The sequence below is a fragment of the Chlorocebus sabaeus genome, chromosome 13, assembly GCF_047675955.1.
Source record: "Chlorocebus sabaeus isolate Y175 chromosome 13, mChlSab1.0.hap1, whole genome shotgun sequence".
Classification (NCBI taxonomy): Eukaryota; Metazoa; Chordata; class Mammalia; order Primates; family Cercopithecidae; genus Chlorocebus; species Chlorocebus sabaeus.
Genome location: NC_132916.1, coordinates 31,682,195 through 31,694,876, shown reverse-complemented (window position 1 = coordinate 31,694,876; position 12,682 = coordinate 31,682,195). Strand labels below are relative to the sequence as shown.

Here is a 12,682-nt window from a genome sequence, read left to right as displayed (position 1 = left end):
AGATCACGCCCCTGCACTCCTGCCTGGGCGACAGAGTTTTCAGACCCATCTCAAAAAACAAATAAAAAATAAAAATAAAATACCATGAATTTGGAAGGATTTTGAAAGTTTGAGTTTTACAAACTATTTTTAAGAGTGGATAATATATCCTTTATTAAGAACGGTTAACACCTGTTTTAGGTGATAAGGAGGTAAGATCCTAGATACATTTGGGGGGGAAAAAAAAGGCAGCATTACTGAAAAGATAATCACATTGGCTGTTTCCTCTCAGCAATAAGGAGAAAAGAGTGGATGGGAGCCTATTATTTAGACAGTGTAATCTTTTGGTTAGAATACGGATTCTGAAAGCAGATTGTCTGGGCTCACATCCCTGTGTAGTGTGGTCTTAGACAACTTACACGACTCCACTGCACCTTAGTTTCCTCATACAAAACACGGAGAATACTAATATTATCTACTTAATGAGGCTGTTCTGAGGATTAAATAAAGTAATACATGAACTAGTATGTGAAAAGCATTCCAGTCAGCGATAGTCTTGATTCCTGGAGTTGAGCTCAGGCTAGGCATAAAGAGTTAGATAAGAGGCAGGGAGCCGGCACCGTTTCATTCTTCCTCTCCGCACCCTCAGGAAGGAGGCACCGCTGTTTCTCCTAGGGCTCAGAGACGAAGCCGGTAATTCGAAGTTGGATGCGAGGACTTTCCTTGGGATCCCTTTCCGCCGCACCACGCCACTTTTCGTCTGGTTGGGCCGTGAGGGCAGGAGGGCTCAGCCCCACGCCCCGACTAGGCGTTCCACCACTGAGCTGTGGCCCCAGCTCCAGGAGGCAAGCAGCCCCAAGGGCCGCCTTCACGCCCGGCCACGGCCACTTCCAGGGGCTGGCGGCTATAGCGACGAAAGGCTTCCGGAAGGAACTGGTGCCTCCGCCCGACGCCCTTCCTTGCGGTCGAGCCAGGGTCTGACCCTTGTTCGTGACACTTATGCATGCGACTCAGTGCTGGGTGCCGGGGACTCTAATGAATCCAGACTCGGCCCACACGCCGTGTGCAGAGGAACCACTCGCCCCCTACAACTGATCCCTGACACCTGCGACCTTCGCTTGCCCAAGGCGGAGGGGTGGGAGGAGCCTCGCCTCGCCTCGCCTTCCCGGGTTCACCTCCAAAGCACCGCCCCTTCGGAGGCGTTATCGGGTACGCCGTAAAGTAGAGAGCATTCTTAACAACCCGCCTCCGTCTTTACGGCAGGCCGCATTCCATGCCTCCAATATGGCGTCTTCCACATAGGTAGCGGTTGTGGTTTCTACCCCGGGTGGCCGGGGGCAGTGCTGAGCTGGGGCTGTTGTTTGCCCAGACTGGGCCGCAGAAAGCAGCAGTTAAAGTTCGTTTCTGGTCACTGCTCCAGGAAGCCACCCTCCTCTGAGGGTCAAGAATTGCCGCTTCCTTTTAGTTACTGCAAGTTCCTCCTCTGCCCCAGCTTTGTTTCCCGCGCCACCTCTGGATACCCCCAGGTCCCAGACCCTTCCAGACTCAAACCATGAACCTTCGGCAGCTGCTGTTGCACTTGCCCCGTTATCTCGGAGCCTCGGGTTCCCCGCGTCGCCTGTGGTGGTCCCCGTCCCTCGACACCATCTCCTCGGTGGGCTCTTGGCGTGGTCAGTCCTCCAAGTCCCCAGCCCACTGGAATCAGGTAGTGTCAGAGGCGGAGAAGATCGTGGGGTACCCCACGTCCTTCATGAGCCTTCGCTGCCTGCTGAGCGACGAGCTCAGCAACATCGCTATGCAGGTGCGGAAGCTGGTGGGAACTCAGCACCCTCTGCTTACCACAGCCAGGTGAGCTACCCCTCTCCCGCTGACACACTCGCACTTATTGGAATACTTTTTTTCTGGCAGGCACACGCATTCTACCTCTCTCAGACTGGCTCCTGGTTTATCTCTTTTTAGTCCTTCCTTTTTACTCTCCTCCTAGACATTCTATGTTGTCTCTTCTCTAGTCCAGTTAACGTTATTGCTCAGCTGAGTGGATAAGTGGTTTTCTTTGAAACACTGTATGCTTTCCGCGATTTTGCTTCTTAATTGTTGAGGATGAAGATGCCTCAGCGATTTGTGGAGAAATCAAGCGGGGATGTATGTTTATTGAGTCACTTCCTAGAGATGGGGTTTTTTTAATTTTTTTTTTTTATTTTAATGGGCTAGATTAATTTTCTGTCCCGCACTGTTCAGGGGGTCACCTCCAGAAAGTAGGGAAGGAGAGAGAGAGAGAGGCTGAAGGTAGATAATTATTTCCAACGAATGTCTTGGGGTTGAAGTAGGAATTTGTCCCGTTAGTAGTCATTATCTTCTTGGGATATTTATCACTTATGCTGTACTACTGCTGTGAAACCTGCCTTTAGGATTTATAAAGTTTTTTTTTTTGGTTGTTTTTGTTTTTTGTTTGTTTGTTTGTTTTGAGACGGAATCTCGCTCTGTCACCCAGGTTGGAGTAGCTGGGACTACAGGTGCCCGCCACCATGCCCGGCTAATTTTGTTTTTGTGTTCTTAGTAGAGACGGGGTTTCACCGTGTTAGCCAGGATGGTCTCGATCTCCTGACCTCGTGATCCACTGGCCTCGGCCTCCCAGAGTGCTGGGATTACAGGCGTGAGCCACCGTGCCCGGCCAAAAGTTTTTTTTTTCCTTCCGCTTAAAAAAACCCCACAACTTCTGATATGTAATTAGTTTAAACGTACAGCGAAGTTACAGAAATAATACAGTTCAAAGAACACACTTGCATACTCTTTAATCAGATTCACCTACTATGTAGATATATATGTCTATATATGTCAATATATTCATTAAATGCATAAACACACATATATATACTATTTACGTGTATATATCTTTCTATATGTTTTTTTCTGAATCGTTTGGTGGTAGATTGCATACATCATGATCCTTTTCCCCTAAATACTTCAGTATGTATTTCCTAAGCATAGCGGTAATCTCTTACATAAGTACACTACAGTTACCAACTTAGGTATATTTAATATTGATGCAATACTTTTATTTAATCTGCCGTTTAATTTCAATTTTGTTAATTGGTTTAATAATGTTCTTTATAGCATTCTTTACCCTCCAGGACAGGATTCAGTCCAGAATCAAGTATTGCATTTAGTTGTTCTATCTCTTTCATCTTCTTCAATTAGGAACATTTTCATATCTCTTCTTGGCTTTTATGACTAGAGCACTGGTTCTCAACTGGGGCAATTTTCCCACCCTGGGGACATTTGGCATGTATGGAGACATTTTTGGTTGTCACAAATGGGGGCACATTACTAGCATTACTGGCATTTAGTGGATAGAGGCCAGGGATGCTACCCTTCAATTCCCAGGACAGACCCACAAGAAATAATTAGGTGCTGCAAAATGTCAATAGTGCCAAGGTGGAGAAATCCAGGACTAAAAGGACCTGTTTCTGTTGTTGTTTTTTAAAAGTAAACTTCTATTTTGAAGTAGTTGTAGATTTACATGCAGTTGGAAGAAATAACACAAAGATATCTAACATACACCTAACCCTGTTTCTCCCAATGGTAACATCTTTTTAAACGATGGTGTAATAGCATAAGCAGGGTATTTATGTTGATACAGTTAAGATAAAGAACATTTTCAGCACTATAAGGATTCCTCATGTTGCTCTTTTTTAGCCACACTCACTTCCCTTACCCACCCCTTGCTTTAATTTTTTGAGGCACCTGTCATTTTCTTACTACAGAAGTTATCAAATAGTAATAATAAAGTGATTTTATTCCTTGGCATTGTTCCTAGTTATCAGGAACATCACCTTATGACTAGCTGGAATGTTAGTTTTCCAGAGATTCTAGATGATACACACTCAAAACACATACACACACAAGTATGTTTAAAGCTTAATGAAACGAATAAGCCTACTATTACCCAACGTAAGAACTATAACTTTACCAGTCCTGTGGAAGCTAAATGTTTACTCCTCAGTCCATCTCCCTGACTCCCACTAAACTGTTTTTAAACATTTTTCCTTTTCAAAATACCATGGGTCCTGGTGTGGTGGCTCATGTGTCTGTGATCCCAGCACTTTGGGAGGCAAAGTAGAAAGATCGCTTGAGCCCAGGAGTTCGAGACCAGCCTGGGCAGCATAGCAAAACCCTATCTCTACAAAAAATAAAATAAATTAGTTGGGCGTGGGGGTGCACATCTGTAGTCCCAGCTACTTGGGAGAATTGCGATTGCTTGAGCTGGGAGGTCAAGGCTGTTGTGAGCCGTGATTGTGCCACTGCACTCCTGTTTGGGCAAGAGACCCTGTCTCAAAATGAAATAAATAAAATTACATTGTTATTTTTCTAAATAATAATGTTTCATTTTACTGGTTTCTTTGCAGTGTACAAATATGGTAGTTTATTACATATGGCCTTATGCGACTTCCTTTTTAAAATTCATGGTTTCTGAGATTCATCTGTGTGATGTGTTTGACTGTAGTTCATTAGATTTTCACTGGTGTATGAAATTCTGTTGTGTGAATATACCACAGTCATCTTTTATTTGTTTATTTATTTATTTTGAGACAGAGTTTCACTCTTGTTGCCCAGACTAGAGTGCAATTGCACAGGCTTGGCTCACTGCAACTTTGCCTCCCAGGTTCAAGCGATTCTCCTGCCTCAGCCTCCCAAGTAGCTCTCAAAAATTAGTCAGGCGCCCGCCACCATGCCTGGCTAATTTTTGTATTTTTAGTAGAGACAGGGTTTCACCATGTTGGTCAGGCTAGTCTTGAACTCCTGACCTCGTGATCCGCCCACCTCAGCCTCCCAAAGTGCGGGATTATAGGCGTGAGCCACTGCGCTGGGCCTCACAGTCATCTTGTAATTAACATTTGGGTTGTTGCATTTCTTGGTATTATGAAAAATGGTGTTATAAATATGTTTGCCTGTCCTTTGGTGTTCATGTCATGAGGATATAAAAACAGGAGTGTAATTGTTGAATGTGCACATGTTTATCTTTAGAATGCTTTCTAAAGTGAATGTACCAGTTTATACTCTCATAAACAACTTCTGAGTTCAGGTTACTCCTAGTTCTCATAACATGAGAACTAAGAGATTTTTAAATTTTTTTTTTTTTGAGACGGAGTCTTGCTCTGTTGCCAGTCTGGAGTGCAGTGGTGTGATCTCGGCTCACTGCAACCTCTGGCTCCCTGGTTCAAGTGATTCTCCTGCCTCAGCCTCCCGAGTAGCTGGGATTGCAGGCACACGCCACCACACCCAGCTAATTTTTGTATTTTTAGTAGAGAAGGAGTTTCACCATGTTGGCCACAATGGTCTCGAGCTCTTGACCTCATGATCTGCCCACCTCGGCCTCCCAAAGTTTTGGAATTACAGGTGTGAGCCACTGTGCCTGGCCCAGGTTTCTTAGTTTTTGGTAATCCAGTAGGAGGTTTCTTGATGTTTGATGGGAATGATAGTGTCAATGATAGGGGCTGTAGTATTGCATTGTGAGTATTGTAGTCCATAATAAAGCACAGAACTGAAAAGGGTGGAGCTAAAAAGAGCCTTATTAATGTGTATATTATGAGAACTGTAGTTCATCTACGTAGTTGCAAGAACATCAGATGAGGGTTTGGAGAAGATCTCTTCAGAGGCCACCAGAGGCACCCTAGATGAAAGTTTGTGAGACTAATGGTCTAAAACTTTCCTAATTGTTGCCTAACCTGCCTTGTAGTACTATAGTACAGTGACAAAATTGGAAAGGCACAGAATAAGTAAGTTTTTGCAAAGGTGTCGTAGTAGGTATGAATTGCTATATTTTGTAAGAAAAGAAAGAGCTAATCTGCATATAATTTTGTTCTATTTACCTACGATAATGTGTTACATATTATTTAAACAGCCTAAAGTCATAGTCAGCCAATAAAGAAACTTTTGGGGTGTGGATCTGTATCTATCTATATATATGTATACACTGTACACAGGTATTTCAGCAAAGGAGCAGGCATTTGATCCAGAGGTTAAGCAGGTAATGATTATTGTAAATTATAACTAAAATCATGGATTAAGCAGCTGTATTTTTTTGTTTTTTATTTTTATTTTTTTGAGGCAGAGTCTTGCTTTGTTTCCCAGGCTGGAGCCATTTATTTTTCAAATAAAGCTACATGGTATGTTAGGGGTGAATCATGTCTATCAGCCCTAAAATTTAGATGAATGGTGACTTTGTTAGCAAACAGCAGGAAAAAAAAAAAGGAAACCACCGTAATTTGCTCTTCACTGATCTCTTTACCTAAGACATCTTGTCAAGAAAAGGGAAAAACAGCCTAGATGTGACATATATTCTTTAACACTAAATGAGAAATGAGATTAAAAATCCTGAGGTTTGGTGAGATAATGATTCTGTTACTAGGAATAGAAGAGCATTTAGCTCATTTTTACTCTTGTTCATCTAGATTTCCTAGGATCTCTGTTGTAATCTATAATTAGATAATCACCAATTAATTTACTAAATGTTTATTGAAACTTATGAAGTGATATAAAGAAGTCTAGACCAGCTGTGGTGGTTCATGCCTGCAATCCCAGAACTTTGGGAGGTCAAAGTGGGCAGATTGCTTGAGCTCAGGAGTTTGAGACCAACCTGAGCAACATGGCGAAACCCCATCTCTACAAAAAATACAAATAATTATCCAGGTGTGCTGGTGCATGCCTGCGGTCTTAGCTACATGGGAGGCTGAGCTGAGAGGATCCCTTAAGCCCAAGAGGTCGAGGCTGCAGTGAGCTGTGGTCATGCTACTGCACTCCATCCTGGGCAACGGAGTGATAGCCTATCTCAAAAAAAAAAAAGAAAAAAAAAGGAAGTCTAAAACATGGACCCTGTCCCTTGGTGAGTTGACACAAAAGATATTTACAAATATCTAACAGAAGGAAACAAGTGACTTGTGGTTAATGAGCTACTACATAGAGAGATGGCTTGGAATAGTAGAGAACTTTTCATGGAGAAATTGGGACTCCATTGAAGAAAGAATGGATAAAAATTACATGAGTAATGTTTTAGGGTAGTAGTTGTATAATATTTATTTTTTTCCTTCATGATTCTTTTTTCGCCTTTCTTCTCCAGGCTGCCATACCTCTACTAGGTACGGGGAAGACCTTAAAAGCAAGGATAAGCAGTGCAATAAAGTGAGCAGCATGAATAGAGCTAGAATAGTGAAAACTAGAACATTTTAGAATAGCTAAAATGTTGGAAAAAGAAAACATGGGTGAGGAATCATTCCACCTACTGTGAAATCTTACTATATAGCTGCATCAATCAAAACACTGTGGTATTAGCAGAGGAACAGACAGATCAATGGAACAGAATAGAGGACCCAGAAATAGATCAACACAAATATGCCCAATTGATTTTTAACAAAAGTGCAAAAACAATTCAATGGAGGGAGGATAGTTTTGTTTTGTTTTGTTTTCTTCTTTCTCCAAAAATAGGGCTGGAACAATTGAACATCGTAGGCAAAAAAAATGAACCTTGACCTAAACCTCATACAATATTTTTTAAAAGTCAGTGTAAAATGGATTATTTGTGAAATAAATGTCCACTTAAAATAGATTTAAACGTGAAATGTTAAACTATAAAACTTTCAGAAGAAAACATAGGATAATATCACAGCTGGGTGGGGTGGCTGACGCCTCTATTCCCAGCACTTTGGGAGGCTAAGGTGGGTGGATCACCTTAGGTCAGGAGTTTGAGACGAGAATCACTCGAGCCCAGGAGGCGGAGGTTGCAGCGAGCCGTGACTATGCCACTACATTCCAGCCTGGGTGACAGAGCAAGACTCAGTCTCAAAACAAAACAAAACAAAACAAAACACATCTTCAGGACCTAGGGCTAGGTAAGCAGTTTTTAGACATGACACCAAAAACTCAATTCGTAAAAGAAAACAATAATTGGACCCCATAAAAGTTCAAGACTGGCCGGGTGTGGTGGTTCACACCTGTAATTCCAGCACTTTGGGAGGCTGAGGCAGGCGGATCACAGGGTCAGGAGTTCGATACTGGCCTGACCAACATGGTGAAACCCTGTCTCTACTAAAAATATAAAAATTAGCTGGGCATGGTGGTGTGCGCCTGTAATCCCAGCTACTCAGGAGGCTAAGGCAGGAGAATCGCTTGAACTTAGGAGGTGGAGGTTGCAGTGAGCTGAGATCATGCCACTGCACTCCAGCCTGGGCGACAGACTGAGACTCCGTCTCGAGAAAAAAAGAAAAAAGTTTGATACTTAGCTCTGTGAAAGACCCTGTAAAGAGGGTGAAAAGTTTAGCCATAGACTGGTAGAAAATATTTGCAAATCACATATTCAAAGAAGGACTTGTATCCAGATTCTATAAAGAACTCTCTCAACTCAAGAGACCGGGTGTGGTGGCTCACGCCTGTAATCCCAGAACTTTGGGAGGCCAAGGCAGGTGGATCACTTGAGGCCAGGAGTTTGAGTCCAGCCTGGCTAACATGGTGAAACCCTGTCTCTACTAAAAATACAAAAATTAGCCAGGTGTGGTGGCGGGCGCCTGTAGTCCCATCTACTCTGGAGGCTTAGGCAGGAGAATCACTTGAATCTGGGAGGTGGAGGTTGCAGTGAGATCATGGCACTGCACTCCAGCCAGGGCAACAGAGTGATACTCCGTCACAAAAAACAAACAAACCAAAAAAAAAAAAAAAAAAAAACAAAACTCTAAACTCAAGAAAGCAAACAATACAATTAGGAAATGGGGAAAAAAGCTTGTGTGGTGGTTCATGCCTGTAATCCCAGCTACTAGGGAAACAGAGGCAGGAGGCTTCCTTGAACCCAAGACTTTGACTTCAAGTCTGCAGTGAACTATGATTGTACCACTGCACTCTAGCCTCGGCAACAGAGCAAGACTTTGTCACTTAATAAACAAAAAGAGAAGAAGAAGAAAGAAAAGAAAATGGGCTAAAAGAAAAACCTATAAAGATAGCAAGTAAGCATATGAAAAGATGTTCAACATTACTAGCCATTTGGGAAATGCAAATTAAAATCATGATGGGATGTTGGGGTGATCAGGCCCAACACCAGGCTGTGGGGGCTACAAAGTCCGGTGGGGTCAAAGGAATGAGAAAAGACAAGTTAAGAGTGCATGAAGTGGGTCCAGGGGGCCAGTGCTAGATTGGAGGCTGCAAAGGCCCCGAGCTCTGGGAGCCCACCCTATTTATTGGTGAACAAACAAAGAAGCAGGTGGTGAGGACATGAGGGTTAACAGGTGAGGGCATGGGGACGTGGGGGTAGAAAGGTAGTGGTGCATTAAATGTAGCTGTGATGGTTTAGCATTTCCTTTGACGCATATAGAATATGCTCTGCTGCTTGAGATAATGGAGGACATGTTTACAAGAAAGAAGCAAGGAACCAAGAAGTCTGTGCACATTCGAGAGGCTATGAGGGGTTTTATGCCCTGAGCCCTGGGTTCCATCCAAGCCACAAGGGGTTTTATGCCCTGGGCTTAGATTTGTGGTGCAGCAGTGCAGCCTTCCACCCTTTGGCACAGAGCTTGGTGTTCCAAAGGCCATGAGGGATTTTAGACCCTGGACATCTTCCAAGACTCCTTTACATTATGACAGACAAGCCAGTCCTGCCTCAGCTCTTCTACCAACAATGGGATACTACTATGTACCAATTAGAATGGCTAAAATAAAAAATATAATATGTAATTCTTGTAACAATGCAGAGAAACTAGATTTCTCATACATTGCTGATGGGAATGTAAAATGGTTCGGCCCCTCTGGAAAACAGCATAGCAATTTCTTATAAAATTAAACATACGACTGGGCACAGTGGCTCACACCTGTAATCCCAGCACTTTGGGAAGCTGAGGCAGGCAGATCACTTGAGTCCAGGAGTTCAAGACCAGCCTGGGCAATGTGGCAAAATGCTGTCTCTACAAAATATATAAAAAAATTAGTTGGGTGTGGTGGTGCATGCCTGTGGTCCCAGCTACTTGGGAGGTTGAGGTAGGAGGATCACTTGAGCGCGGAAGTTAGAGGCTACAGTGAGCTGTGATTGTGCCACTGCACTTCAGCGTGGGTGACAGAGTCAGACCCTGTCTCAATCAGTCAATCGCTTGATTGATCAATCAGTTTAAACATACACTTACCATATAGCCCAGCAATCAGACTCCTGAGCATTTATCCCAGAGAAATAAAAACTTCTGTCCATACCAAAACCTATACACAAATGTTTGTGGCAGCTTTATTTGTAATAGGCTGCCATAACCTATAGAATTGTAGGTAGAAAATCCTACATATATATATTTCTCCTTTGCAGTTAAGTTTCTTGTATTGATGCCATTTTCATTCCACAGCTTGGATAGGTCTGTGTGTTCTTTCTAGAGGAAAAATCCTTTCTTTAGAATGATGTTCCAAAATTTCACCTTGATGGTTTTTGGAGTGAAGAATGAGGATCTTCTTAACTTAATCCTATATCCTTTATTTTGGGATGATTTTGTGTGTTATTTCTTCAGTATCATGGTTCCCACCATTTTCTCTCTCATGTTGGAATTTCGTAGTTGGTCATTGTGAATTGATTCCTCAGCATTCTTTCCCTTACATTCAAAGTTTTCCTTTCTTTAATTTATCCTCTACATATATACTGTTTGTTATACTGTTTTAATTTTGTCTTTAATTATTTCCCAACTGGAAACAGCCCAAATGTCCTAGTGAGTGGTTGAACAAACTGTGGTACATACAGAACAATGAAATGCTACGCAACAATAAAAAGAAATGAACCATTGATACACACAACAACTTGGGTGAATCTCAGAGGAATTACTCTGAGTGAAAAAAGTCAATCTCATTCATCAAAAAATTAAAAATAGAATTATCATATGATCCAGCAATTCTGCTTCTGGGTCTGTTTCCAAAAGAATTGAAAGCGGTGTCTCAAAGAGATATTTGTATACCCATGTTCATAGCAGCAGTATTCACAGTAGCCAAGAGGTAGAAGCAACCCAGTTGTCCATTGATGGTTGAATGGATTAACAAAATGTGGTATATATTACCATGGAATATTATTCAGCCTTAAAAAAGAAGGAGGGTGCAGGCACAGTGGCTCATGCCTATAATCCCAACACTTTGGGAAGCTGAGGTGGGAGGATCACTTGAGGCCAGGAGTCTGAGACTAGCTTGGGCAACATAGTGAGATCTCATCTCTATAAAAAAATAAATTAACTAGACATGGTGGCTCCTAAAAATAAATTAGCTAGACAGCTGCTCTAGAGGCTGAAGTGGGAAGATTGTTTGAGCCCATGTGTTTGAAGTTGCACATGTGTCATAATATGGATGAACCTGGAGGACATTATGCTAAGTGAAATATGGAGGGCATTATGCTAGGTGAAATAAGCCAGTCCCAAAAGGACAAATACTGTATGATTCCACTTATATAAAGTGTCTAGAATAGTCGCATTTAGAGAAACTGTGTGTAGAAACAGACTGGTCTCCAGGGACTGGAAGAAGGGGGAAATGGAGAGTTGTTTAGTAGTTACAGGATTTCAGTTTTGCAAGATAAGAAGTTCTGGAGATGGCTTGTACAGCACTGTGAATATACTTAATGCTACTGAGCTGTACACTTAAAAATGGTTAAGATGGTAAATTTTATGTAAATTTTATCGTATTTTTTAAAATGCCTATCTCAAAAGTTTATATATTGTCTGATTCCATTTATATAACATTTATGTCATTTTCAAAATGACAGAACTGGAGATGGAGAACAGTAAGTGTTTTCTGGAGTCTGGGACAATGTGGGGAATAGGGAGGAGTGTAAATACAAAGAGGAATATTGTGGTAGAACAGTTGGGAGTCTTGTGGTGGTGGGTGCGTGAATTTATACATGGGATGAAGTTGCTGATACGGTTTGGCTGTGTCCCCACCCAAGTCTCCTCTTGAATTGTAATCCCCATAATCCCCACATGGGAGGGACTCAGTGGGTGGGTAATCAAATCATGGGGGCAGTTTCCCCCAGGCTGTTTTCATGATAGTGAATGACTTCTCACAAAAGCTGATGGTTTTATAAGCATCTGGCATTTCCCCTGCTGGCACTCATTCTCTCTCCTGGCGCCCTGTGAAGAGGTGCCTTCTGCCATGATGTGGAACTCTGGATCAATAAATCTCTTTTCTTTGTAAGTTACCCAGTTTGGGGCATCTCCATAGAGCAATGTGAGAACAGACTAATACTGTAAGTTGGTACCACAGAGAGTGGGGTGCTGCTGTAAAGATACCTGAAAACGTGGAAGCGACTTTGCAGCTGGATAACAGGCAGAGGTTGGAATGGCTTGGAGAGCTCAGAAGAAGACGTGTGAAAGTTTGGAACTTCTAGAGACTTGTTGAATGGCTTTGACAAAATGCCAATAGTGATATGGACAATGAAATCCAGGCTGAGGTTGTCTTAGATGGAAATGAGAAACTTTTTGGGAACTGGAGTAAAGGTCATTCTTGCTATGCTTTAGCAAAGAGACTGGTGGCTTTTTGCCCTTGCCCTAGAGATCTGTGGAACTTTGAACTTGAGAGAGATGATTTAGGGTATCTAGTGGAAGAAATTTTTAAGCAGCAAAGCTTTCAAGAGGTGACAGAACATAAAAGTTTAGAAAATTTGCAACCCTGATGTTGCAATAGAAAAGAAAAGCTCATTTTCTGCGGAGAAATTCAA

The 12,682-nt window shown here is 42.4% G+C and overlaps 1 protein-coding gene across 3 annotated transcripts in view; it reads left to right on the top strand.

Annotated features, from left to right (window-relative positions):
* The first annotated feature begins 1,234 nt into the window (after nt 1–1,234).
* The window catches only part of PDSS2 (decaprenyl diphosphate synthase subunit 2), a 298,703-nt gene continuing 287,255 nt past the window's right edge, over nt 1,235–12,682 (top strand). For 2 of the 3 annotated variants that reach the window (XM_008007441.3, XM_008007440.3), the window contains exon 1: nt 1,235–1,827. In XM_008007441.3, the coding sequence (XP_008005632.1) occupies nt 1,532–1,827 (296 nt within the window). In that variant the 5' untranslated portion in view covers nt 1,235–1,531. The remainder of the gene's footprint in view (nt 1,828–12,682) is intronic. The other variant, XM_008007438.3, reaches the window with a different exon arrangement.